The sequence below is a fragment of the Scleropages formosus genome, chromosome 17 (genome assembly GCF_900964775.1).
Source record: "Scleropages formosus chromosome 17, fSclFor1.1, whole genome shotgun sequence".
NCBI classification, from domain to species: domain Eukaryota; kingdom Metazoa; phylum Chordata; class Actinopteri; order Osteoglossiformes; family Osteoglossidae; genus Scleropages; species Scleropages formosus.
The window spans coordinates 9,622,630-9,647,203 of NC_041822.1; the positions used below are offsets into that span (position 1 = coordinate 9,622,630).

Sequence of the window (24,574 nt, forward strand, 5' to 3'; positions counted from 1 at the left end):
GCGAGTCCTCGTCACTGGTGGGGAATCGGTCATCTGAGCACCTTCGGCAGAGCAAAGCCAGGGCTGAGGAGTGACAGTCCTACTGAATGACCAATTCTGAATTCCCCACAAAATTGTCTACAACAAAAACAAGAGCACCTGACCCATATTGTCAAAAGTGGGACTTGATCGGGAAATAAGGTTTTACTGCCTGACAGCAAAGCAGTTGCTATTGCCCTAGTGAGTATGCCCTTTGGGAGGCCAAGTTCATATTTATTCTGTATAAAGAGAGCAGTGGAATAAATAAATAAAAAGAAGCGCAAACAAAGGTGCGTGACACAACTTCCCCCAGAGAAATTCAATCATCCTCTTACAAAACCTCTGGGTTAAGCAGAGGAAAGTCACTCCTCCTGGCCTCTTTGCAAGTCTAGTTAGAGGCAATTATTTGGAACCAAGTCGCAGAACAGCTAGAAACTCCAAATGCACACAAGAGAAGAGCATCAGCTGGTGAAAAGACATAATGACTGAATCTATAACTCTTTGTTGTAAAATGAACCTTTTTCAAAGAGCTCTGATCTCTATGTCACTTTGGAGAAAAGCATCTGCGACATTAATAAATGTAAATGTAAATGCGAACACGTCGCGATCACAGCATCCCTGCTAAAATTTGCCAAACAGCTTTCGGTGCGGCATCGCACCTCCAGTTTGCGGTAAGACAGAGCTGTGAAGTCCCAGCATCACAAGAGTGGAACACATTTTCTGCAACAGGGGCTCAAAAAGGTGGCAGTGAGATAAGGGTAATCTGTGCGGCGACTGTTATTACTGTACGCACAACCCAATTAGTCCAGCATGCCCAATTTGTAACAACGCTATTCCCCTCCTCCCTCCCTGTAAATCGTACATGGAACCACTAAGGCTTTAAAAAAACTAGTAGGTGAAACCCTTTTGCTTTCTTTTAACGTATACCTCCATTTCTACTGCTCTGTCAAATGTCTTATCAAGTAAACAAGTCAGCTGCACCAACCCTCCCTTTGGTGGACTCTTCACTCTGTACATCTTTAATCTAAAGGAAAAAACAAAAGACGTCTTTCACCGTTGTCCTTAGAGGATGCTGGCAAACAAAAATGTTTGAAGTGTAATATTGCCAGATTAAACGGCAAAGACAAGGAAAGGATAAATAACAAACGAAACCTCTGCGTCTCGTTCCATTCAGAGAACCGGTTCACCGAGGGGTTCTCGTGAATCGAATGACTCCGGCAATCCACCTATAATTTTCTAAACGATCCAACAATTTTAACATTTTTAAGCATCAGACATAGCTGCATCATCAGTCCAGGGCCTCCGTTTGCCTCAAAAACCCGCAGTTCTTAGCGGCACTTGCCAATATGTGTAGAGCTGCTTTAAAACGCTCTCTCCCCCAAGCTTCCTGGTGAGGAGGCTGAGACAGGGCTCTCAGTGCTGACCGATGGGCATTGTCCGTGTCCGCTGCACGGGTCACCTCCTCCGCTGGGCCACTTCAAAACCCTCTTGCAGTTAGAGACATACACAAGAAACACACACAGGAATGCGGAGAGTGTGGAGAAACCATCCCTATAGTCCTCTGCAGGCAATGTTTGTCGTTCACACTTAATTCACAATCATAATTAGTTGTACCTTGTTAAGAATAATAATAAAAAAAAATTAAAATAAAATCTAAATGAGTGCTCCTTTCATTAATTAAAGTGCAACTGAAATTCAACTTCTGCCAGAAAGGAACTGCTGTTTGACAGGAGTAACTGGCAAAATATGAAGCTGTAAAAATAGATATTGATGAAAAACTGAACATCTAAAGAAGAAAAAGTATCTGTATTACATATATTTAAGTTTTAACCTATAGGTTAGTCTATGTCTGTCTTCCAGTGTTTGTCACTGAGCTGCCCTGCCCTGATCTCTGCACGATGGTAGAGAGTACCGGTAGTGACTCATCTCACCAGGTTTATTTAGAGCCCCAGGACCTCTGAAGAAAACATAGCCGCATGGCAAGTGTGCGTGCTTTTTAAGATTTAATTCTCATTCATTTTCTTCTGTTCTAGAAATGTAGCAAATAAACATCTGATATATTATAGTGGTGTGCAAGGAGTTGTCTTAAAGCTGGTTTCCAAGTGCCAACAAGTACACAGAGCCAGGCGAATGCCAACCAAGCTCCCACTCTGTACAGTTACTTTTATTAATTTCGCAGACACTATTCTCCAAAGCGACATACAAGAACAGGTACAAAAAGAACAATAAAACAGTGCATTATATTAACAGAAGGAGAGATTTGGATGCAGACATGTGATTCTAGACTACAGTTAATTTGTCACATTCCACCATATGAACCAGTGCACATCACACAAGTAAGTGCAAATATGATTTTTCTTAGTTCTTTTAATATTTACAAGACTCTTGTCAATTCATGCTATGTTCATGGGTAGTAGTCAGGAGAATTCTTCTGGTCCCATTTCTTTGAGGTGCACCCACACAACTTGTATTTTCGCTGAGATGTACGTCGCTTTGGAGAAAAGCGTCTGCTAAATGAATAAATGTAAATGTAAATGTAAATTGTTAATTAAGTGTATACTGGCCTGTAGTGTAGTGCTAAGTATCACTCTGTGATAATGGAAGTGTCATTGATTCAAAGGCAACTTATTGCAGGATACAAACAAAAGGAGAAGATCCAAACTCCATACCCACTCAGCAGCTCAGAAACTGTGAGGCTGCGGCTTTACCGGCTGTGCCACTGTGTCCCAGCACATCACTCTCTATTGGACCTTAGATTAAAATCCAGATGACCAGCTAACAAAAGAGTTGGCAAATCTCTCGCTTTCCTTTTTCTCTTTCTCCGTATAGTTGAAATTCACCCTTAATTTTCAAAAACAGAATCTGCGAATCCGTGAATCTTCGAGAATCTGTCACCTTTTTATTCAGGTCAAAAGTAAAAGGTCGTTGTTCGAAGAATCTCCACTAGATGTCGCTCCCTCTTCCATCATCACGGTATTATAGTTGAGAGTCACTAATGAGTCGATTGTTTAATGATATAGTTTGTATAATTTAAGGTAAAATCTGTGTTTATTGTGTTATAAGGGGAAACTGACAAAGCACTGCTCCAGCTCTGATGGTGCACTAGATGTTCTTTGGTGTTACACACCCACGCCAGTCTGTTGCAAGGCACTCTGTGCGGGACTCGATCCCCAGACCCACCAGAGCGCAGGCACCAGCCAAACTTGCTGCACCACCGCACCCTCCTAAAGCCTAAACTCTCACCCTGTATTTGAGCTATACAGGTATTTCTGTTCACTGTACCTTCTAGACAATCACATGCAGATATGAACAGATTTAAAAGTTGGGGCTGTGAAGCTGATCTTAGCCCTTTGAATTCTGATAAAGTATGGGAGATGGTGCTTTTGGAAAGTTTGGTGATACTTTACTCCTGAGTGATCTAATAATATGAAAGCAGAGATAATTTGAACAGTGGACATGGGACTCACCTGAAGCTCATCTGAAAGACCTGGGCTAGGTTGACCTCCTGGGTTTTGTTGTTGTACCCGCGTAGCATCTCCCCGAAGAGGGTGTCGTTCCCTCGGCTGCTGCGCCGGTGGCAGGAAGGCCCCTCGCAGCTCTCCGTCTGCATTATGCAGGAGCGCCCATCTGGGGCCAGCCGGTACTCCTCCACGCACCTGACGCCAGAGTCAGAGGGCAAACAGCATTACCTAGCTTCCCCAGGCTGTCAACACTCCCCAGTGAAAGAGGAGTGAAAGTGGGGAAAGTTGAGTAGAATCAAAAGACAATGTTTGGGAGGCTTAGACAACTCATATGACACATTTTAAGTTGTTTGTAGTTCTAGAAAAAGCCTGCCTGGATACTCTGTGTCACCCTTCTTGCTTTATTAAGCAATTTAAAGTAACAGCAATCTTACCTGCATTCTTTCAAACATCTCTTTTCAGTGATGTCTACTTTATTTAACATTTAGACATTAAAAGTGGAGTACATGTAAAGCATTTTTGCAGCAGAATCATATTAAGTGACAAACGCAGGGGGCCTTTTTTGTTACCCACACATGACTGCATGACAGCTTTCCACTGTCACTATGCTGCACCGATCAGGAGGAGTTTAATAACATTCAGTGTTTCAGTTCTTGAGAGATTCCCTTTCAGCTGTAACCCTTCATCCTAATTTTCTATGTTCAGCATACAGATCAAAAACTCCAAGAAATTAGAATACAGTTCTGCAGTGCTTAACACTGACACAATCTAAAATAGCATTTGTGAATTTCTGGAGCGTATGGATTAAGCTGATTGAAATCGAGAATTTTTATGTTCTGCAAAAAATCAACAGACCGAAGGCTTTTTTGTTTCTGTTCATTCAGTCCACTGAGCAACCACGGGAAATACTCTGACATACACTGGAAGGCTCAGATTAAAATCAGTACTAATTCAGATGAGAACTATAACCTGAGTTTGAGAAAGACTTTCTGTTTTCCCAAGCAAATAGTTTTCACGTCACAACGTTAGCACAAATAAATGAGGAACAAACTCCTCAGAAAGCTTATTGGTTGCAGTGCTGCGATGTAGATATGAACTTTTCATTGGACACAGTAGGCCTCCCACACTCACCCGCAGAACATGAGCACATTGCTGGAAGTAGGGTCATCTGGCAGGGGCACCAGCTGCTGGAGGCACAGCTGCTCACAGCCGCCGTTGAAGCCATCCGAGCAGTCGGTCCCCTTGGAGTAGTCATAGCAACCCGACCCATCCTTCATGGGCCGCAGGCCTTCTGGACACTGGGGCAGGAAAGGGGAACGAGGGTTAACACAGGAGAGATGATCTTGAAAGGTCCTCCCACTCTCCTTATGCTCTCCCTTCCACCCACTGTGAAAACAGTAGCAGAAGTTTTACAAAGAGCTTGAAACTGATGAAGTGGTATACCAGTGGAATGGCAGTGATACAGAGAGTTGAACTGTAAACTACTATCAGTGAACAAACTAGGCTGGTTATTATGTTGCACATGTTCTGATTCATATAGTAGTCAGTGTATTATATGCCCTTCGACTACACGGGGGTAAAAAAGAAAAAAAGAAAAAAAAATGCCTGTAGCCTGTAGAGAAATACTTTCTCTCAGCACAAAGCGGCAACTCGGACCTGCATATACATCCTGCATAACTTCCACAGGATCCGTCCCTATTTCCCCTCCTCATCTCTCTGCACTGGCTTTCTAGACCTTCCCAGATCAAATTCAAAACCCTGGTTATGGCCTACAAAAGCATAAATGGAACTGCTCCCAGATATCTGCAAGACTTGATCATCTGCTACACCTCAACCAGACTGCTACGCTCCTCCACCTATATATACATAAAAAATATAGTGTATGTATAGTGTAGTATATAGTGTATATATAAAATAGTGTATATATATATTTATATACATGTACACTATATACACACACACACACACACACACACACACACACACACACACACACATTGACTGAAACCACTCATCCCAAGCGGGGTCGCGGGGAGCCAGAGCATAACCTGGCAACACAGGGCGCAAGGCTGGAGGGGGAGGGGTCACACCCAGGATGGGACGCCAGTCTGTCACAAGGCACCCCAAGCGGGACTCGAAGCCCAGACCCACCAGACAGCAGGCACAGGCCAAACCTGCTGTGCCACCGCCCCCCCTCTACATACATAAATAAATAAATAAATAAATAGAAACATTTACACTGCTGATGTACATTTATTCATATGGTGGAAAGTAAGAAACTAACTGTACTTTAAAATCACACGTTTGCATTCTGCATCCAAGTCTCTCTTTCTGCTAATATAATGCACATATTGTATTTTCTATGAGATGTATGTCACTTTGGAGAAAAGCATCTGCTAAATGAATAAATGTAAATATAAATGTAAATACAAACATCGGTGACTGTCTGCAGGCCTGCGGTATCAATAAACAAATAACCAAAGAAGAAAAGTTAAGAAATCCTGCTATGTTGATATGAAATATTCTTTCATTTCTCTTTAATGTAGTTTTGACATTGGAGATGTAAAGTGTTTTGACCTTGCTGGACACTCAGTGCGGAGTAGGCATGCTGTTAAACATGAGGCCGATCGGATCTGCTCGATCTATAAGAAGTTTTCTCAACTATCCAAGGAAGAAGCCAGAAGACTGGCTGATATCCCATATGCCCTTTCCTACTGTGTTTAAACATGCTCTAGTCCAAAGTAATGAGTCCCTCCTGAGCAAAAATCTGTTATAAAGGTCAGGCACAGATGCATGAATGCTGATACTATTTCTGTGCAGTCTCCTCACGTACACTGTTTTCCCTTCCTTGTCTCACCTAAAAGGTTTAACTTCTTTGAATTCATCAGATTTTTTTTTTCCTCTCATTTTTAAGATCAACAATGGTTCTGCCAACAGACAGGTGGACATCTCTTGAAAGTTATCACTCTAGGCTGAGATCACATGAAATGCCTACTTGTATGAACCCACATGCATGCGAATTGTGAATCGTTTCAAGATTCGCAGATACGTTTGTGGATTCTTGTACGTATTTCCTGCCTGTATGCTTTAATTTTTTGAACATTATCAGTGCTGTAGGTGAATAGCTCCAGAGTATGACTGAGGCAGATTTTGTTGCGTCGTCTTCAGATTGAAGTCGTCTCACTTCGGAAATTCATCCATCAAGTTTGTTTTATCTTTCGTTTGGATCTGGCATGAATGTGATTATTTATTCATTCATTTACTTACTACTGTATTTGTTCTCTTCACAAAAGGAGGGCAGTTGCATCCAAGACCATCCATCTCTCAGTGGAACACAGAGAACACTTCTCACAAACCGTGCCCTGAACAACAGAAATTCCTTTCTCACCAGCTCTAATGCAACTAGCTGTTAAAAAGTACCACCAGTGTAACTTATTTATGTACCCACTGAGTTATTAATCAGATATTTAAAATACTGCAAAGAAAAAAAAAATAATTACATCAATAAGTGCTCATCTTATATGAAATTGAAAGCAGTGGATTCCTGTTGTGCTGAGCAGCGGGACATTAATGTTAATTAATGACTATAACGGCTGGCCAGAAATGTTGTTTTAGTTTTGTTGTGTAAAACGGGATAGAAGAAAGTGAAAGGAAATGCACGAAACAAAGTATTACTTTATTTAAATAATAATAAATAAAAAACTAAGCCCAGTTCTGTATGCTGATGTAAAATATAATTCAGTTACCACCAAATGACAGACGTTTAGCTGATGATTGCAGACAAGATAGGCCAACTACATAGAATAATTAAAATACAACAAAGGTAATCTATCGTATCTCCCTCAGCAAACGGCAGTTTCAGGCACCTGACAGATTCCTAGGAGTGGATAGGCTGAGTAACATGGACACATGGTGAACTGAAGCCCCCCTCCTCCCCGATTTTGCAGACTAGTGCCAATTATTCTTTGCCACAGAGGATCTCTTTGTCAAATTCTGCTAATGACGGAGCTCATATTTAAACCGTAGTCTGAGCCGCAGGACCTAGGCTCATCCAGAAAGTGCTCTAATGTGTGCAACCCCCAGAGATCCCAGCTCATTAATCTTTATGCCTTTTTAATAAGTTGGTGATTCGGGAACATACAGCATTGCATGATTCTGGCCTTTCTTTCCTGGAAATGATGGGACTGCTTAGGTGGATCAGATATTGTGCCTGACACAGCCCACTGAGTGTGTCTAATTCAAACACAACAAAGCAAAATTACTTGCATATTTACCAACTTAAAATCATTTTGATGATAAATGGCATTGGAGATATTGTAAAAAATATGATGAAGACATAAAGCTGACTGAAACATAAAATGGTAATGCAAAACAAGAAATTAGTACTGCAATAAATGTCAAACAGTTCTATAAATTAATGTGGGCAAACAATGCAGAACTGTAACAATAAAGAACACAGCGTGCACATAAATTAGCATAGTTAAAACTGCATTGTACCAAGACAAGACCTCCTTCGGTATGATCTAAAGCTGTCAGAATATGGGGGCAGTGACAAATAAATAATGTACCTTCATCATATCTTATTTCATACCCCTCAGCCAATCGATAACTCTTCTAATTACTTTGTTAACATACAATGAGGTGTACTGAACAGGCAGAGGATGGTACAGTGCCAGGCAACACTTAAACAGTTCAGGATAGGGAGTCAATATTGTTTACTTGTGGTACATCAAGGACCATTTCTAGGGCACAGTATCCATTGGGTGGCTTGAGACAATACAGATGATGAGAAGTAAAATTAAGGAGGCAGATTTTCTAAACCAGTCATAAAGTTCTTCAATGAAGAGCCAATGAAGGTTTCGTGACTTGCCATTTAACTGGTTAGGACTTATTGATGAGAACTGCACTGGTTTCATTAGAGCTGTAGGTAGTGGTATCTATTTCTCAGTCCTGGCCAGCTGCCTGGATGTCTAAGGCACTTATTTGTTTCACAGGTCCAATTGGTATTACATTGTTGGGACCAAATTAGCACGATGAGTGAAAGGTAACCTAACAGTCACTTTAAGGTCAACTAAGAGTCAGAAGCAGTTTATGGCATTTGGTATTTCTCCCTTTTAATCTAAAGTTTTACTTGTACACTGTGACTAAATGGCTTCATCTTCTCCTTTGGAATCAAAGACATGCAGTTTAACTTCTTGTCTTAGACTCACTTGAAATACCTTGAATAGGCAATTATCACTGCAAATATAATCTATTCTTCTTGATTAAAATTCTGCCACCTTACTATCACCAGTCTCCCGAAGAACATTAACCATACATCATGGTAGTAGATGCTAAACATCTTTATCTCATCCCAAATCAAAGCCTACTTATTATTCTTTGGATCCTGAAAGCTATGTGAGTAAAGAGCGTGGGGAAAAAAAAAAGAAAAAAAAACTGCTTGACATTATTTGTTAACTAGGAGTGTTAACAGATGTCTCTGCCAGTGTCTGTTTTGATATTATTTTTATTTGTTGAGATTGTAAGATCTCTTTTCATCAGGTTGTACATAATATGCGGAGTCAGTCCGCTGGGAGTTATACATTGTGTAAATGTACATTATTCATTGTGGGGAAAACTGTGTAGTGCTGTTCCATGCACTGGCTTTAACTTCGTACTTGTACAAATACCATACAGATTTGCTGGAGGGACAAGGGTGGGTGTGACTAGGGGTGTATATCTGTGTGTGTGTGGGGGGGGGGATTGGAACGACAGTCTTAGAGATGGAAGGGATGAAGAAGGGGTTCCACTTGGTTTCATTGACTCTGCTGATCCTGCAGTCTCTGACGGTCCTAATGGAAGTTACAACGATTAAACAGGAAAAAAAAAATCTGAGACCATGGAACAAGGCCACTCAGCAAAAAACCGAAAACCACTTTCACAGATGAAAGGATTCTGTGCTGTTTAATTAAAATACTCCAGAAGTTAGCCACCAAACTAAACAGAGTGAAATACTGGTGGAAAGCAGACATTTGCCATGATCATAGAGTGGCAGACTGCTCACCATGTGGGAGGATTTGAGGTCATTCTTCATTTCACTTTAGAACACCTTAAATAGGAATGCATCAAATTAAAATAGCTAATTAAAATGCCTTCAGGCAGAAACTGAACATAATACTTAATAATTTATTACTTCTTTTTCCACAAAATAATTACTCAGAACAGCATCATATTGACTTTTTTAAACTAATCAATCAGAAACAATCAACTTGGGTGTAGTACATTTCCAAAGGCGTGCTGGGAATCACCTGTTGAGCTTTCTATTGTCAGAGAATACTGTAGTTTATAATTGTGCATTGTCTTTTACGATATTTCTGTTCAACAAATGAGGATTGCACATCTAATACTTGGAAATGTCACTTGCGCTCAGTAAAGACCAAAGGAAAAAAAAAAATGTTTTCTTGGAAGACTCCGATTTCAATCTAATAAGGTTTTACGCTCTACAAGAATCCACTGGAAAGGTTGAGAATGAAGTATTAGCTGGTTACAATTTTCAATCTGCACCAACTGTTCTGTATTGAGAAGCAACAAGATAATAGAACAGCAAGACTTTCTTCCCCTGTGGAGAAGAGTAGGTAATTTTTTAGACTAATTTCTAAATCTAAATCTCAATCTAAAAATCTTTTTAGGAACATTGATATGTTTTGGTTTTTAGACCTTGAGATTAAAACACCACAGCCAATAAGAAAATCATAAGATGATATATTTTGTCTGAAGACATGCTGTTTAGGTGGATTAGTGACATAACATAATATAATATAATATAATATAGCTTGTTTATATCTGTCTGAAATATTTCACCTGGTGAAAATTAGTGCAGAATAGAAATGTTCAGAAAGTAGCAATAATCCCATTGGACAGAATGTGTCACCATATCTGGGAACATATGCTACCTGAGGTCAACACCTCAGTGTGTGGCATTGCCATCCATACAGATGTTTATTAATCCTAAGTTTAAAGCCATCAGAAGTTTTCATGGAGCGTAGCTGGAATACTAATCAATGTTTAGCCAGATTTTTCACATACACAGACTACTTCAGAAAAGCCTCTATTCAGCTACAGAAGGGGAGCCAGGTGGGTATGGTGGACCTCTCTTCTAAGCAGAGCACCTCCATAACAGAGCAGTACTCACTGCTGGTGCTGCTTCCTTTTTCTCTGACATTGACTGTCTGCAAGAAAATGAGCTGTGGGACCGGTAGTATCCACAGTGAAACCTGGTCTTTGTTCAAAAAAAAAAAAAGAAGGTTTGAAAGGTGAAAATAAGAGAAGGAAAGGAAACTTGTTAAATAACACTGTACTTTGAGATACACATACAAATAGTCTGTATTAGCCTTATTTGCTGGCTTTCTTTATTTTATATAGATGGTACTCTTTACCTAATGGAGGGAATAAAACAAAATGGAATAAAGTTAAATAGTTCATACTCAAGGTTCCAGTGGGACTGCTGTGACGACAAGTGCAATGGAATCATAATCAGTGCTGGTGTAAACGTCATAGATATTGCAAAGATATTTTTGGTGAAAGATTTAATAAAGAAAAAGGCCTGCCCCCCTTGTCTTTACAAAATCAAGATGATGATTTTAACAAACAACTGTCACACCCACGCCCACAACTCAACTGACAGCACCTGACTCTACTCCAGCACCTGACTAATTGCTCACCCCTTAAAAGACCCTCCTCAGCTCCCATACCTTTGTGGAATCTCGTCAGAAACAACTGCCCTCCTTCATGATGTCCAGTGCACACTCAACCCTTGTTCTCAGTTCTCGTCCTCCAGTTTTCGTGCCTTCGCCTTGTTACCGACTCTTCGCTTTGTCTCCTGACCTCATCCATGGATCCCCGCTCCGACCCCGACCGCCGATTGACCGACCATTCGCCTGTCCCCAACACTGAGAACTTGCCTGATCCCCTGAATCCAAATGAACGACTCTGCACTTGGGTCCTGCCGTCCCGGTTCTCTCGGCCGCCCATGACAACAACATTTACAATCACAATTTTGTTTCTGAATCAACAATTAAGGCCAACGAACACCATGTTTTATAATATGACCAGTACGTAGAATGTGTTTGTGTGTGTTTGAGGAAACCTAGATTATACTTTTATTTCCACTAATGTATGAAATTCTCTCTTTTTCCAGAAGCTTTTAACCAATTAACAAAGATTAAAGTGGAAATAATGGAAACTTCCTCCTCGGAGCAATCTTTTACCCTATTTTAGTTGTGCTGGTTTGTTACTGTGGTTAATGAAATAAAATAATAATACAAAATAAGCTAAAAATTCCATATGCAACTTTTCACCATTGTATGATGGGTAAGATATGAAAGACACTACTGTTAAGTCACTTTTCTTCACTGTGAAGCAGTGTGAAAATCTTTATACTGACAAATGGCAAATTTTATACAGCCCCTCTGCCAAAAACAAATTACTATGCAAAGTACAACTCTTGAGGGAACATATGGCAATTAATTTCATCTTAGGTTTGAGGCAAAACCATCACCATTGCCAGTCTCTGAATATATGAATGAATAAGAAGTTGAATAAATGTTTACAGCAATGAATGAGAGTTTAAAATATGTAAAATCATAGCTTTAACCACTGCTATTCCATTAAATATGAAAAAGTGTGATGATTTAGTTAAAAAACTCAATTAAAATATATTTAAATCTGATCAATAACATTGGGGCTTATAAAAAAAAAAAAAAAAATAGTAGACATGCTATAATGGGAAAGAGCACATGAATTACATGATACTGAAAGAAGTACCAAAGAAATGTATTTATACCCTTAAGTGAGGCAGTTATTTAAATTTACACTCTAAAATACCCTGCTGTTTAAATGGATAATGGATAAAGTACAACTATGTGGACTAAGCCACTAAATGGCATAATAAATTACTTCTGATAGAATCTGAGACATAACAGGTTTTGATATGCCGGAGAAAGATGAATGATACAGAGACACAGGTAACTTGTTGAAGAAAATACATATTTTAAAGATGTTCAAATAAACTGAACCTATAGTGGGTGGTACTGTGCTTTACTGCACTCTGTATAACTGTGCCCCACTTTTATCCCAGGCTGCTCAAAGATGATAAGAAGGCCAGATGTCTCTCACATGAGAGGGATTCAGATGTCACAGATATGTGACTCTGCTAGACAAACCCACTCCTCTGAAAGAATAATTAATTTTGCTGTGTAATGCCACTGTCATTGAATTATCTTTGTTAAGCTAATGTCATTGCACTTTTCAAAACATTTACTTTGAACCATTGTGTTAGAAGAATTTGTTTATGATAAGGGGTCTGGAACATAAACTCATAACTTTTCAACAGCAAAACTCACTGCTAACCACTGTATTCATTAAACATGCATTGTTATGTGGGTATATGGATATTTGTTCTTCAAAATGAATAATGTCCTCTAAGCTGTACACTGGGTCCTCAACTTAAGCACACAATTAAGACTGGAAGCCTGTTTGTAACATTTATATGTAAATTTGACAAATAAAAGCATCATAATACAGATGTCTTTTGTTTTATTTATGACCTAGGTTCTAAAATAACCTACACTAAAACCATAATGAATTAAACTGTAGTTTTTTAATTCATTTTTGAACAACAGCTCGTCTTATACAGCTTAGCAGTAGTTCAGTGCCTTTTCTGGAAATATAGGGTGTGAGGGTACACTTTGGAATGAAATTAATTTTTTATCCTAATTATCTTTATTACCATTATTAAACATTGTGTGCAGTATACACCAGTATCTGGTCACTTTCAGTTTGCTTTATTACTTGTACAATAAATACAAGAGTAATAATAGAGCAGTACTTTGATTATTTGCTGTGTACGTTCTGTAGAAGCCTTGGATATATCTGCAATGTTTAAAAACAACAAAATATTTTAAAAAACTTATTCAGTTAGAGGCACATTGAAACTACTTAAGAATGACTTACTCTCAAAAATACTTATTCTTAAAAATTCCCCTTCAGTGACGAGTCCTGAGTCCCATGTGCAACAGTTCTCATCTTGAATACTGACCCTAAGTAACTCCAGATGTGAACTGTAAACACCATGGAGGTGAGCTGAATTAATATTCCAATACTCCTGTTGTTTGGGTGCATTTTACTGTCCAATAATGGTTGGGAAAGTAAACAAAAGTGACATTTGTTTCAAGGAGCAATTTTTTTAATAAGGTTCAAAACATATAATTTAATCTTTAACATAATTTAATATAACAATGTTTGTAACGTTAAGTATTGTGCACTTAACGTAGTTTACCAATTACTTGTACAATTTTTTTTATTTTATTTAATTTTAATTTTATTACCCAACATATCTGACATATCACATGTACTCTGTGCAGCTGTATTATTTAGATTCCCTGTGAACTAAACCAGGCATACTTCAAAAACCCATTATTAGGCTGATTTGTACAACACTGAACATTATGTACAAATCGTTCACACGTTTACATCTCAAAGTGCCTTGTATTATAGAGTGTCATGGTTGGTTCCGGAAGGAAGTGGCGGACCCAAGTGCAGAGCGGAATTCGTGGTTTATTCAGGAAAATCCAAGAGCGGAGGTCAAGGGACAGGCAATGGGTCTTCGAGGCGTGAACGTCGTTACAAGGAGAATCCAAAAGACAAGGTCGGTACACAGGCAAAAGGTCAATGATCATAGGAAGGTACAGAAACATAGGAGCAAGGGACGGAATGGGATCGGGAAGGAGTGGAGCAAGAGGCTAGGAGATCACTAAGAAAAAAGGCTGAACAAGGTTCCGCATCAGCTCGAGGGTGTGGGCGTGACATAGAGGACTGAATTTCAAAATCACGAAATGCAGCTGCAAGATGGATTTGTGTGACTTTTGTACCATTATCCACATTTTGCACACGTAGGGTTGAACTGTAAGGGTGCAGTATGCCAGTACTGTAGAATAATATTTTCAGGCTTTTTTTGGCCTGTTCTGTGTCTGTAAAATGCCGTTCGGTTTCTCAGGCAGACCATGCTACAGTGGTTTCAGCGGCTTGCATGTTTAAAAAAAAAAAAAGAAAAAAGAAACCGTCATTACAGAGTGGTGGAAAGAAATGGGACACAGAAACTAGGATAATATGACAAAAGTTTCACCAAAATTGTATCCATTTGTCACAGGGGCGAAATTGCTTTGACTGTTAAGAGAAGGTGATTGTCCATCACTCCCTCTGACAAGTGCATTTACAGGCTAAGACTCACACAGCTTAGGCTTCCTGCCTAATGATTGAGCTGTCATTCAAAAAGAACATCTTTTCCATCAATTTAATTAGTATACAACTCCCACCATCCCACCTGCAGAACCCACAGCCTACTTTACTGCACAGGATACAATTTTCATCTCCTTCCTCATAAACTGCAAATGTTCCATCATAACCAGGCAGCACCATTACTGTCTACCTTAATTTATGTCTCTGCATCATGGCTTGAATCATGTCAAAGATGGGAAAATCAAATAAGTTTAAGTCCTTCAATACTTCACAGTGGAACGTAGGAAACAGACAACTTGAATCTATGTGTACATGTGTAACTGTGACTACAAATGTAGGTATGTAGATAGTGAACATTACATTTTGCAGAACTGTAGATGGTATTCAAGAACACAACTGTAAACACCTATATATATATATATATATATATATATATATATATATATATATAAATAACTGTTTGATCTTGAATAAAGTCCAGTGATGGTACTATTACTGTGCACATATAGTTTGCAACATTATGTAGTAATTACTAACATGTCAACGGTAGAATAGTTTAACTGCATGAAGAATGGTTGGGTAGGAACACTGTACCATGCAGCCTGTGGAATCCACTCGGCGGTCAGACACACACTTGAAGTTCTTCCTGCAGCCTCCGTTGTCCCTGGAACAGTCCCGTACCGGGCCGAATGAGGACAGCAGGTCGTCCACGGTCTCAAAGTATGTGGACCTGATGGACTCTTCCCTAAAAACAGCAGAAAAAGTAACAATGTAGGACTAGCAGGAAAGGAAGAGGTAAAGAACAAAATTGTGACTGTAGGAGTTTACTGTAGGAGTGGAGTTCAATGTTATAACTTACTTTGCTGCTCTTAGGATGCTCTGCACCTCACCTGGTATCACAAAAGACATACTGATTTCTGTTTTTAGGTTACATGTTTCCACTCTGTTCTACAGCAGAAGTAATTTTTTTTTTTTTACTTTACTCATGTTGTGGTAAACTCTTTCACTACTTTTAATGGCATGCCTAAAATCCTATACTATGAAGGTTCCAAACAACTGGAGTAATACTAATTATTTACAATCACTCAGTTGCACGTTTCACATCAGTCAGTTTCACAGTTAGCTAATTTGTGTAATGAATGGGATTTGTTATTACATGTATGTATTAGTGGTGCAAGATATATGTACATTTGTCATAGACTTCACATCCAGTTTTATTCTCTATTGGTGTTCAAGCAAATTATACAGAAAAACAGATATAAATATTAAAAGCAGAGATAAGTAAATGTCTCAGTTTTCTTTCGCACCTTTGTGTGTGTGTTATGAATAAATGAATGTAAAAGTTACTTATAAAAGAACCCTTACCTAATTGTTTATACATAACATATAAGTAAGATTTAAAACAAGACAATCTGACTGTCATGCCTGTTTGTCATGGGGTGGTTGAATGAACTAGGTGGGACTCACAGGGGTTATATTGGTTTCAGCAGGGGAATGTTTTATATTATGGATTCATTTTCAAAGACAAGAGCTGTGGGCGTGTAACTCATGCGTCAGGGAAACGAGTGGCCGATATTTGTGGGAAATGAAGGTGACCTTGAGGACACAAGCCACATATAGGAACACATTAAACAATGCCTCTGTTTGCACTGCATAATCAAAGAGCGAAAGAGATGTTTGCAGCTCTTCAAATACTTGAAAACTGCTTGCTGATGTTATCTAATGCAGTAATTTATTAGACCAAGGGACAAAAGGATGGAGGAAAAATATATAGAGAGAAAGAAGAAGCTTGTAACGACAGTTAAGCAGGCTTCATAGAGGACGTGTCCATAAACACGGTGTTCAGCGAGCAAACCGGGACAGCTGGCAGTTGGTTCTCATGAAAGGGACAAGGGGATTACTCATGTGGCTTTTGGTCAAGCATTCAAAAGGCTGCTGATGTGATTAAACATGATTTCCCACTGCAAGGATGCTGGCATCGTGAAAGGGGCCTGTCTCCTCAGATTAAGGTCCTGCCCGATCCAGATCTTCACACAGGTGACTGTGACTAGTTTACAGGGAATTAGCAAGTAATTATATCAGCAATGTAATGTAATTAGGCCATGTATATGAGCATGCCAAATCTGCTAGGATACAAAAATCAATCTAAAAAAACCAAAAATATCATCTTATAATTTTCATATTGCCTGTTTTATTTTAATCTCGAGATTAAAAAAAAAAAAAAAAAAAAAACTTATCAATGTTCCCAAATAGATTTTTAGATTAAAATACCAGTAGAGCTTAGTGAGTACAACAAAATAAGACCTATTTACAGATGGATGGCAAATAATTTTTTTGTATATTAAGCATATGTACATACATTAAATAATAATGCATGTTAAATTACATTTCCTGGTCAAGAGGACTTGCCATGCAATAGTGAAATTAAATCTTCCAGTACATTCACTGTACCTTGATCTTAAAAATAGATTCAAGGAGAAATAAGACAGGTAGTCTCCATATTGCTGCAAAGAGGTATCTCTCAGGTTTAGTTTTCTGTGTTTTATAACGTCAGAAATTTTACAAAGTAGAGTTAAGAAAAGGGTGTAAACATATTTACTCAATTTTGTCAAAGAAATGGTTTTAAAATGCAAAGAAGAACTTGCATGTTTTAACTTTGTTTTCAAGATGGTTTCATGTCAAACAGCACTTTTAAAGTTATGCTACTTTATAGTGAATTATATTGCTTTCTATAATAAACACAGAGATTACCCTGGAATGTAATATAATGGCTGTAAGGCAGGGGTACACCCTAGAAGGGATGCCACTCCATCACAGGGTAGCCACACACACACAACACACACACACACACACAACACACACACACACACACACACACCACACACACAGTGCTACTCACCATAGACACACTATGAGCAATTTACCATCGCCAATTCCAAGTGTTTGGACTGTGGGAGGAAACCCACCAAACGTGGGAGGGAAAACATGCGAACTCCACACAGACTGAGCCATTGCAAACACTTCTGTTGATCTAGTAATCAGAAAACTACCAACTGCAAGATTACATTCAAAACCAATTTTTGGCTAAGAAAGACTGAGCATTTAATATTGTTTCCTCAATGTGAAGGTTTCACAAAGTAAGCAAAACCCTCTAAAACACAGGCTTGCATAAAGTGAGACACCTTGATAATAGACATTTTCCTGCTGCATGTTGGGCAGGCTGTTATTGGATATGTTAATTCCTGCAGAGTCTGTTTAACCTATGCAGTTTCTCTCAATTCACTCATAATGATTAAAATTTCATTCTTTATTGCTGACGTTTTGGATCTCACCCACATTTTTGCAATATTGTATTTAGTACCTACATCCGATATCTACAAGACCTGATAGTTTGCAACGCTCCAGCCAGACTGCTACACTTTTCCACCTCTGTTTGTTTGGTGAGCTCACACACAAGACCAAAATCAAAGGACAGGTTTTTTGGTTTCTGGCTGGTATGTGTGGAATAACCATCCCACCTCAGTTCAACAATCAACAAGAGTCTTATGACACATATCTTCCCCAGTTTTTTCTCCCCTGATCTCCTATGTACTCAGTAAACATGAAACATGCACTGAATTATCTGCTTTTCAAAAAAAATTTGATGCTATAACAGTATATTGGTTTATACAATGGCATGAGACAAATTGACAGTATTTTTAAGAATCACTTGTCTGCATCTGGATTTCTTCCTCTATTGGTATAATAACCTTTTCTATGTTTTCTGAGATGTATGTCTGCTAAATGAATAACTAATAAAAAAACATACTAAAGCATATTCTTTGCAATCATACATTCACAGTTTTCATTAAATATGAAATGGTTCATCCACCCATTCAAACGAATAGGTGGCATGGTGGTCTCACAGTCTCTCGATGGTATGAGAGGACGTGGGTTTGATCCCTGCTCAGTCTGTGTGGAGTTTGCATGTTCTCCCTGTGTCTGTGTGGGTTTCCTCTGGGTGCTCTGGTTTCCTCCCACAGTCCAAAGATATGCTGTTCAGGTTCCCCCATAGTGTGTGAGTGACAGGAGGAGTGTGTTCCACTGATGTATGGATGAGTGACCCAGTGTAAGTAGTGTATCTAGCAGTGTAAGTCACCACGGTGAATAAGGTGTGTGGGCTCATAACACTACATATACAGAGCTCACTGGAAGTCACCTGGAGAAAAGTGTCTGCTAAACAAGTAAATGTATTGAAGCGCAGACTTTCTTTATTTGTACTAGAAGCAATAGCAAACTGTTACAATCATTGTGACCTCTAAGTAGAGATCTTTCAAGATCGTTACTAACCTGACAGATCTGCAACTTCATCGAAACTTCATGCTTTAGCCTAAGGACAGCATGCCCCTATGTAGAATGAGCTTTGATAGGTTCAGGAGGAGTGATTCAGCTGCACGACACATCCCTCTAAAGAGACCCAGAGGGCCATCCTCTCTTATCTTTCAGTGTTACAGAGCAACGACACCTTCATTTGCACACACAGCTTCTGCTCTTACGTGATCAGAAACCATGAGTCAGATTGCCAGTAAAACTTAAATTATGACAGCTTTGCCATGAAGTGCCATGAAGTATTCATACAGCTTAATATACCTTTAAGAACTGAAGATGAAAAAAGCTGAGAAAACCTTGACTAGACAGAAAAAAAAAGAAGGATAAGACACTTTTTCTAACCTCTCTGGGCTAATGTCATGCTTCTCTCTTGACTTTGTTCACATTCAGGGGTGAATGTGATCCCAAAACTCATAAGAGCAGTTTTTGTAAAACTCTGTCAAATCAAGATGAAAAAAAAAGAAACTGACAAGCCTCGCTGACAGAGAAATATACCGCACTTTCCCACTTTATACAATGCAGCTTGGCCTCTTGGGTTCTAAAAGGAAAGTGTAAGTAGCATTCAGAAGGTTCAACTTGACTTCTATTCCTGAAATAGCAGCCATTAACTGGGCAGAGGAAGTTTTGCCATTGTGTTGTCGTAACGGGAGGGCAAGTCCCAAACTTCTGAAGGTTGAAGGAACGAAAAATGAGGTAGGGGAATGGGGCTTACTGAGGAAGCAAAACCCAAGCTGTGTCCTTAAGCCAAGGCACATCTCACTCAGGACTGCTGAAGCGTTTGCATCAACAAAAAAAGCAAGAAAAAAAGCAGAAAAGGGCCCCATGGCACAAGCAGTTCCTGTGGGGGACTGCACTTTGAGTCGCATGCACTCATATTTCTCTAGGCTGTTATAAATTAGCTAGGCATCTGTGCTTCGCTCATCAACAGGGAACCAGCCGACAAAGAGCATCCTGTTTACATGGCCTAATGATGCATAATTACTATGCCTGACAAAGAAGGAATACAAATAACGCGCATGAAACGCAAACGCTTATTGAAAAATATTGTGGTCTTAATCAACCAGTGCAATAAGGAAATACCTGGAGAGAAAAAAAAAATTCACATTAGCATGACTGATAACTGGGGTTAAGCAGATACTTTCTGAGAATAACCTACCTAAATCATCGACAAAAGTGTGATATGACTGAACATCAAAACTTGTGTTTGCGAGATTTCTGATGATTTACTGAATGCAATATCTGGTGAGATGAACAGGAATGGTCAATAATATAACAGAATAAGACATATTGTCATCATGACCTCATACTGAGTTTCTTTTCACGTCTTCTGTTCTTTATACAGTGCATCAATATGTATCGACACCAGCCATGCTAATGACTCCTTCCCAAAAATGCACCCAGTGTCCTTTGCTCAATAAAACATCCAGAGAAATAACATTTTCTGATTAAACACTGTTTGTGGACTGTTAATTATTCTTAAATATCTGGAAGATGTTTGCTGTCAACACTGTTTCACTCATGAAGACTGAGTAAGAATATTAACAACTACACTCCAGCTCCCGGACAAGAACATGAATAAATTTTACTTCAGTTATAATAAATTTGAAAATGTTACAAAAATTTGGCGTTAACATAGCTCATACTCTAAATACAAACTTTTGTGAAGCATTCTTTGTTATAAACAACTCAGTACTTACAGTGTTTATATCATACAGCAGATTATTGAGTACATTATCCCTTCCTTAATCAATTAATGTGAACTAAAATTCCATGAATTGTAAGTTTGATAATGTAACTGATGTAGTTCACTTAAAACCCAACAAATAGTACCCCCATCAAAACTAATATATGTGAAGATGTTATACAAGACCACTTCAATGAGTGTATGAATATGCAAATATCCTGGAGCTGGGGAAAAAAAAAAACACACACATCAAAGTTACATCACACTGGAGATGGAAGGAGGTCAAGACAGAGTCAATTGTGAAATTGCACTTTCATATTTTATTAGCCTGTTATGTTCCTATGGGGTAAAGCTGGAAAATCCAAATTGCAGCTACACCTATTTTAGAAGCCTACACTGCTGGACTCTGACACACACTGTATAAGTGCTACAGTATCGTTCCTGAACATTTCATCTGCACAGCCTAGAATTCACTTCTTTTTCCTTTTCCGTACTTTCATTCCTTTTTATTGTGCACTTTGCCACAATGACGGGGAAAAAAAAAAAAAAAGTTTCCTGGACTCATTTTCTGGACTCATTTTCTGAAATTGTTAATCACAATTTAGCATGCACCTTTGTCCAAAGCAACTCACAATGTCAGGTTTCTACACTAAGTTGCTTAGAAGCTCCATGCTATAGCCTAAGGACAGTAACCCTTGTTATATAGCTGGATAATATATCTAGGAGCAATTCAGGGAAAGTAACTTTCTATTAGGTAAAACAGCAAGAACCAGGATAAGAACCCTGATTGTGCAATTGTAAGGTGACAGCAGTAACCACTACACTACCTGCTGGCACAATATCAACCACAAGAGAGAAAATGAAGATGGACATAAGACAAGGGAGACTCCAGATAGGGTCAAATTTGTTTAAAGAAGCCACTTTTAATAATTTCTTCACTCCCTAAGCAAATGCCGTTGGTTACACTTGCTACACTGCTGTTAAACTATCCTTAATTGTATCATAAAATATGCCTTTAATGAAAGTGTGTGCTCCTCTCATACGTTTTTGTGTGCCACTTTTGCCATTTAATTTAGAAATCTGCTAGGAAAGGACAGGGCAGCTTTTTAAGAAATTTTCATTGTTCCCTGCAGGATTAATTCACATTGGCTTTAAATGTATAACAACTAACGTGATAAACAGTGATATCCACACTAAGTTGTAGGACAAGCATGCAGCCACTTTGTTTGTCTATGTAAATCATGAAGTAGATTTGGTTCTCAGCTGATGTAAATTAGTCAGCTTCGTATTGAATATACCTGCAGGACTCCACTGAAGGATATCATTGCTGTTATACAAGTACCCCGTTCATATAATTTTTTATGTTGTATCTCAATGTTTGACACTGGAGCTGTTTGCGGCAACCAGAGTAAAGATCCTCCCTGTCTTTGCAGACTCAAATGTTTGATGTGTAACAATAACTTGGTTTATCTTCGTCTTTCTTCTCCACTCTGCTTTAATTTCTCCATGGTGGTCTGAATAAAAAGAGGTAAAAACATATAAAAAAGGTTGCCTTCATTCTGGTCTTTTCCACCAACCTCTCACTTGACCTGCTGACTCTCACTAAAACAGACTGTCCCTCAAAATACAGTCAAACCTGTGACCGTCTTCCACACCCCTCGCCCCTCTTACAGGGGTCGGCGCATAAGCCTGCTTATCTTTCCCAAGCAGGAATATTCCATTCTTCTTGTCTGCCATCCTTGTCTGTCCTTGTTAAAATCCACGCTGTTCTTATTACTGCCCCATCTACACTCTTGATGGTCATCCTCTCTCGCACTTCTAGCCCCTTTTGGTGATTTTTACATGACCTTCACATATTGTTGAGTTCCATCTGAGTAGAAAGCACTCCACTGATCCTTCTGGGGGACTTAAACTTACATCTTCAGGACATTCAAGCAACCAACTTTTTGTACCTCTGAACCCTTCACATTCATTAGCAAGGGTGAGAGTCCCATTTCTATCTCTAGAAGGAAATAACTTTGACATTAAGCTTTATTACACCCTTTGTTTTATGTGCATTTTCATGAAAGTACTTAAATTCTCATTTTTTTCATTTAAATATGTTTCCTACAGATTTTAAATGCATGGTATACAGCAGTAACAGCAACACAGACAATCTTTTGTTTTATCAGCATATGAAAATAAAAAGAATATACCATTAGATACCAAAAGAATATTCCTTATGTATCAGACCTTTGACAAAACAGTGTTGTAAAACACCCATACTTCCCACTTAATTAAAAATTAGATTACTACATGGTAAAATAACAGTATAGAAGAGGACCAACATCTTCCACAGGAATTTACTCAAAATTGTTTTTAAACTGATGCAAAAAAGAGTTTCTCGATATGAAAACCTGCAATGATCACCCAGCACTGCAGTATTTATTTATCAGGATATGGTATAATTGGTGTATTTCGAAGTGTACTATTAAGGGCAGTGTACTTTAGATGTTGGAAACTTATAAGCTGGAAGATATATTTTTTTTCTAGTGAAAAGCAGTAAAATTTGTGAGCCCATTGCCTTATCGAATGCTAATGCTTTGGTTAGTCTGCCCAGTTTCCCTTCATGCCTTCCTCTACTTACACAATCTGCGTGTCCTAGAAAAAACCCGAAGCACAGCATCATTTGTAAAAGTTCCACTCTTATCTATATATAGTAGAGCATGGAGTGCCAGTAAAAGCTGTGAAGAGATACCATGCCAGCTGCTAGGCCCTATTCAATAGTGGCAAGAGTAACTTTATATTTAATAAAGACCCATTAGTCATGTCAGCACCACCCAGACACAATTTATTCTTGATTTACAGTCTTACAGTACTTTCCATGCTGATGACCTCTATAAAACTTAATACTTCTTCTTGGCTTTTGCGGACAAAACAAATACACCACTGTCCAAGTCCACACTTATATGACAAATGGCAACTAATACCGGAAGTGATGGTATACACATAAAAAGCATAAGAACTCATGTCTATGGGTCACATGCAAACTTTAAAAAGCAAATGAAATTAAATTTGAAAGAACAGGGATTCACTTGGAGTTTCTGTACATACTGCTGCTGCTCCCAAGACTTAGTTAATTGGCTGTCAGTGTATAATATAAACTGTTGTAATATGGAATAGAAAAAAACATTCAAAACAAAAGGCAATGCAGCAATATACCCCCCTGAAAAAATTAAAAAGACTGAGAAAAATAACTCCAACAATGTCAGTATCTATTTATGTAAGATTTCTTTACATGAAGGACATGGCTAATAGGATACGTTCGAGATTAATGGTCTACGGAACACAGTACCCCAAGTAGACAGATACATACTGTATAATTATATTTAGAGTCATTAGTCAAACGGAGCAGGTTGCTATCCCCGGTGGGTTATTTTCTGCTTAGCATTAGTGAAAAGGCAAGTCCTGTAACTTTGACTGGATGCTGTATTAATGTAAAATAATTATCAGGAAGGTCTACTTTCAGCACAAACTGCAGATGTTGGGCTGTGATGCTTTAAAACTTTGACTTAAATGTCTTATTCATCTCCCTTACTCTGCCTTCCCTCAGGGAGATAAATCACCATTCAGTAAAAAGTCCACACTTTAAGCAAGATGCTGCTCTTTCACTGTGGTCCCAGGATTTAATTGTCTTTCTTCAGATATATATATATATATATATATATATATATATATATATATATATATATATATATATGTAAGGTGTTACATTAACTGACATAAATTC

At 38.6% G+C, this 24,574-nt stretch overlaps 1 protein-coding gene across 1 annotated transcript in view; it reads right to left on the reverse strand.

The window, feature by feature from the left end:
• LOC108938470 (astrotactin-2-like) overlaps positions 1 to 24,574 on the reverse strand; it is a 218,420-nt gene that overhangs the window by 83,612 nt on the left and 110,234 nt on the right. Inside the window, exons 11-13 of the mRNA XM_029259528.1 lie at positions 15,348 to 15,498; positions 4,611 to 4,777; positions 3,486 to 3,674 (exon numbers count right to left, since the gene is read on the reverse strand). Coding sequence (XP_029115361.1) covers positions 3,486 to 3,674; positions 4,611 to 4,777; positions 15,348 to 15,498 — 507 coding nt within the window. The remainder of the gene's footprint in view (positions 1 to 3,485; positions 3,675 to 4,610; positions 4,778 to 15,347; positions 15,499 to 24,574) is intronic.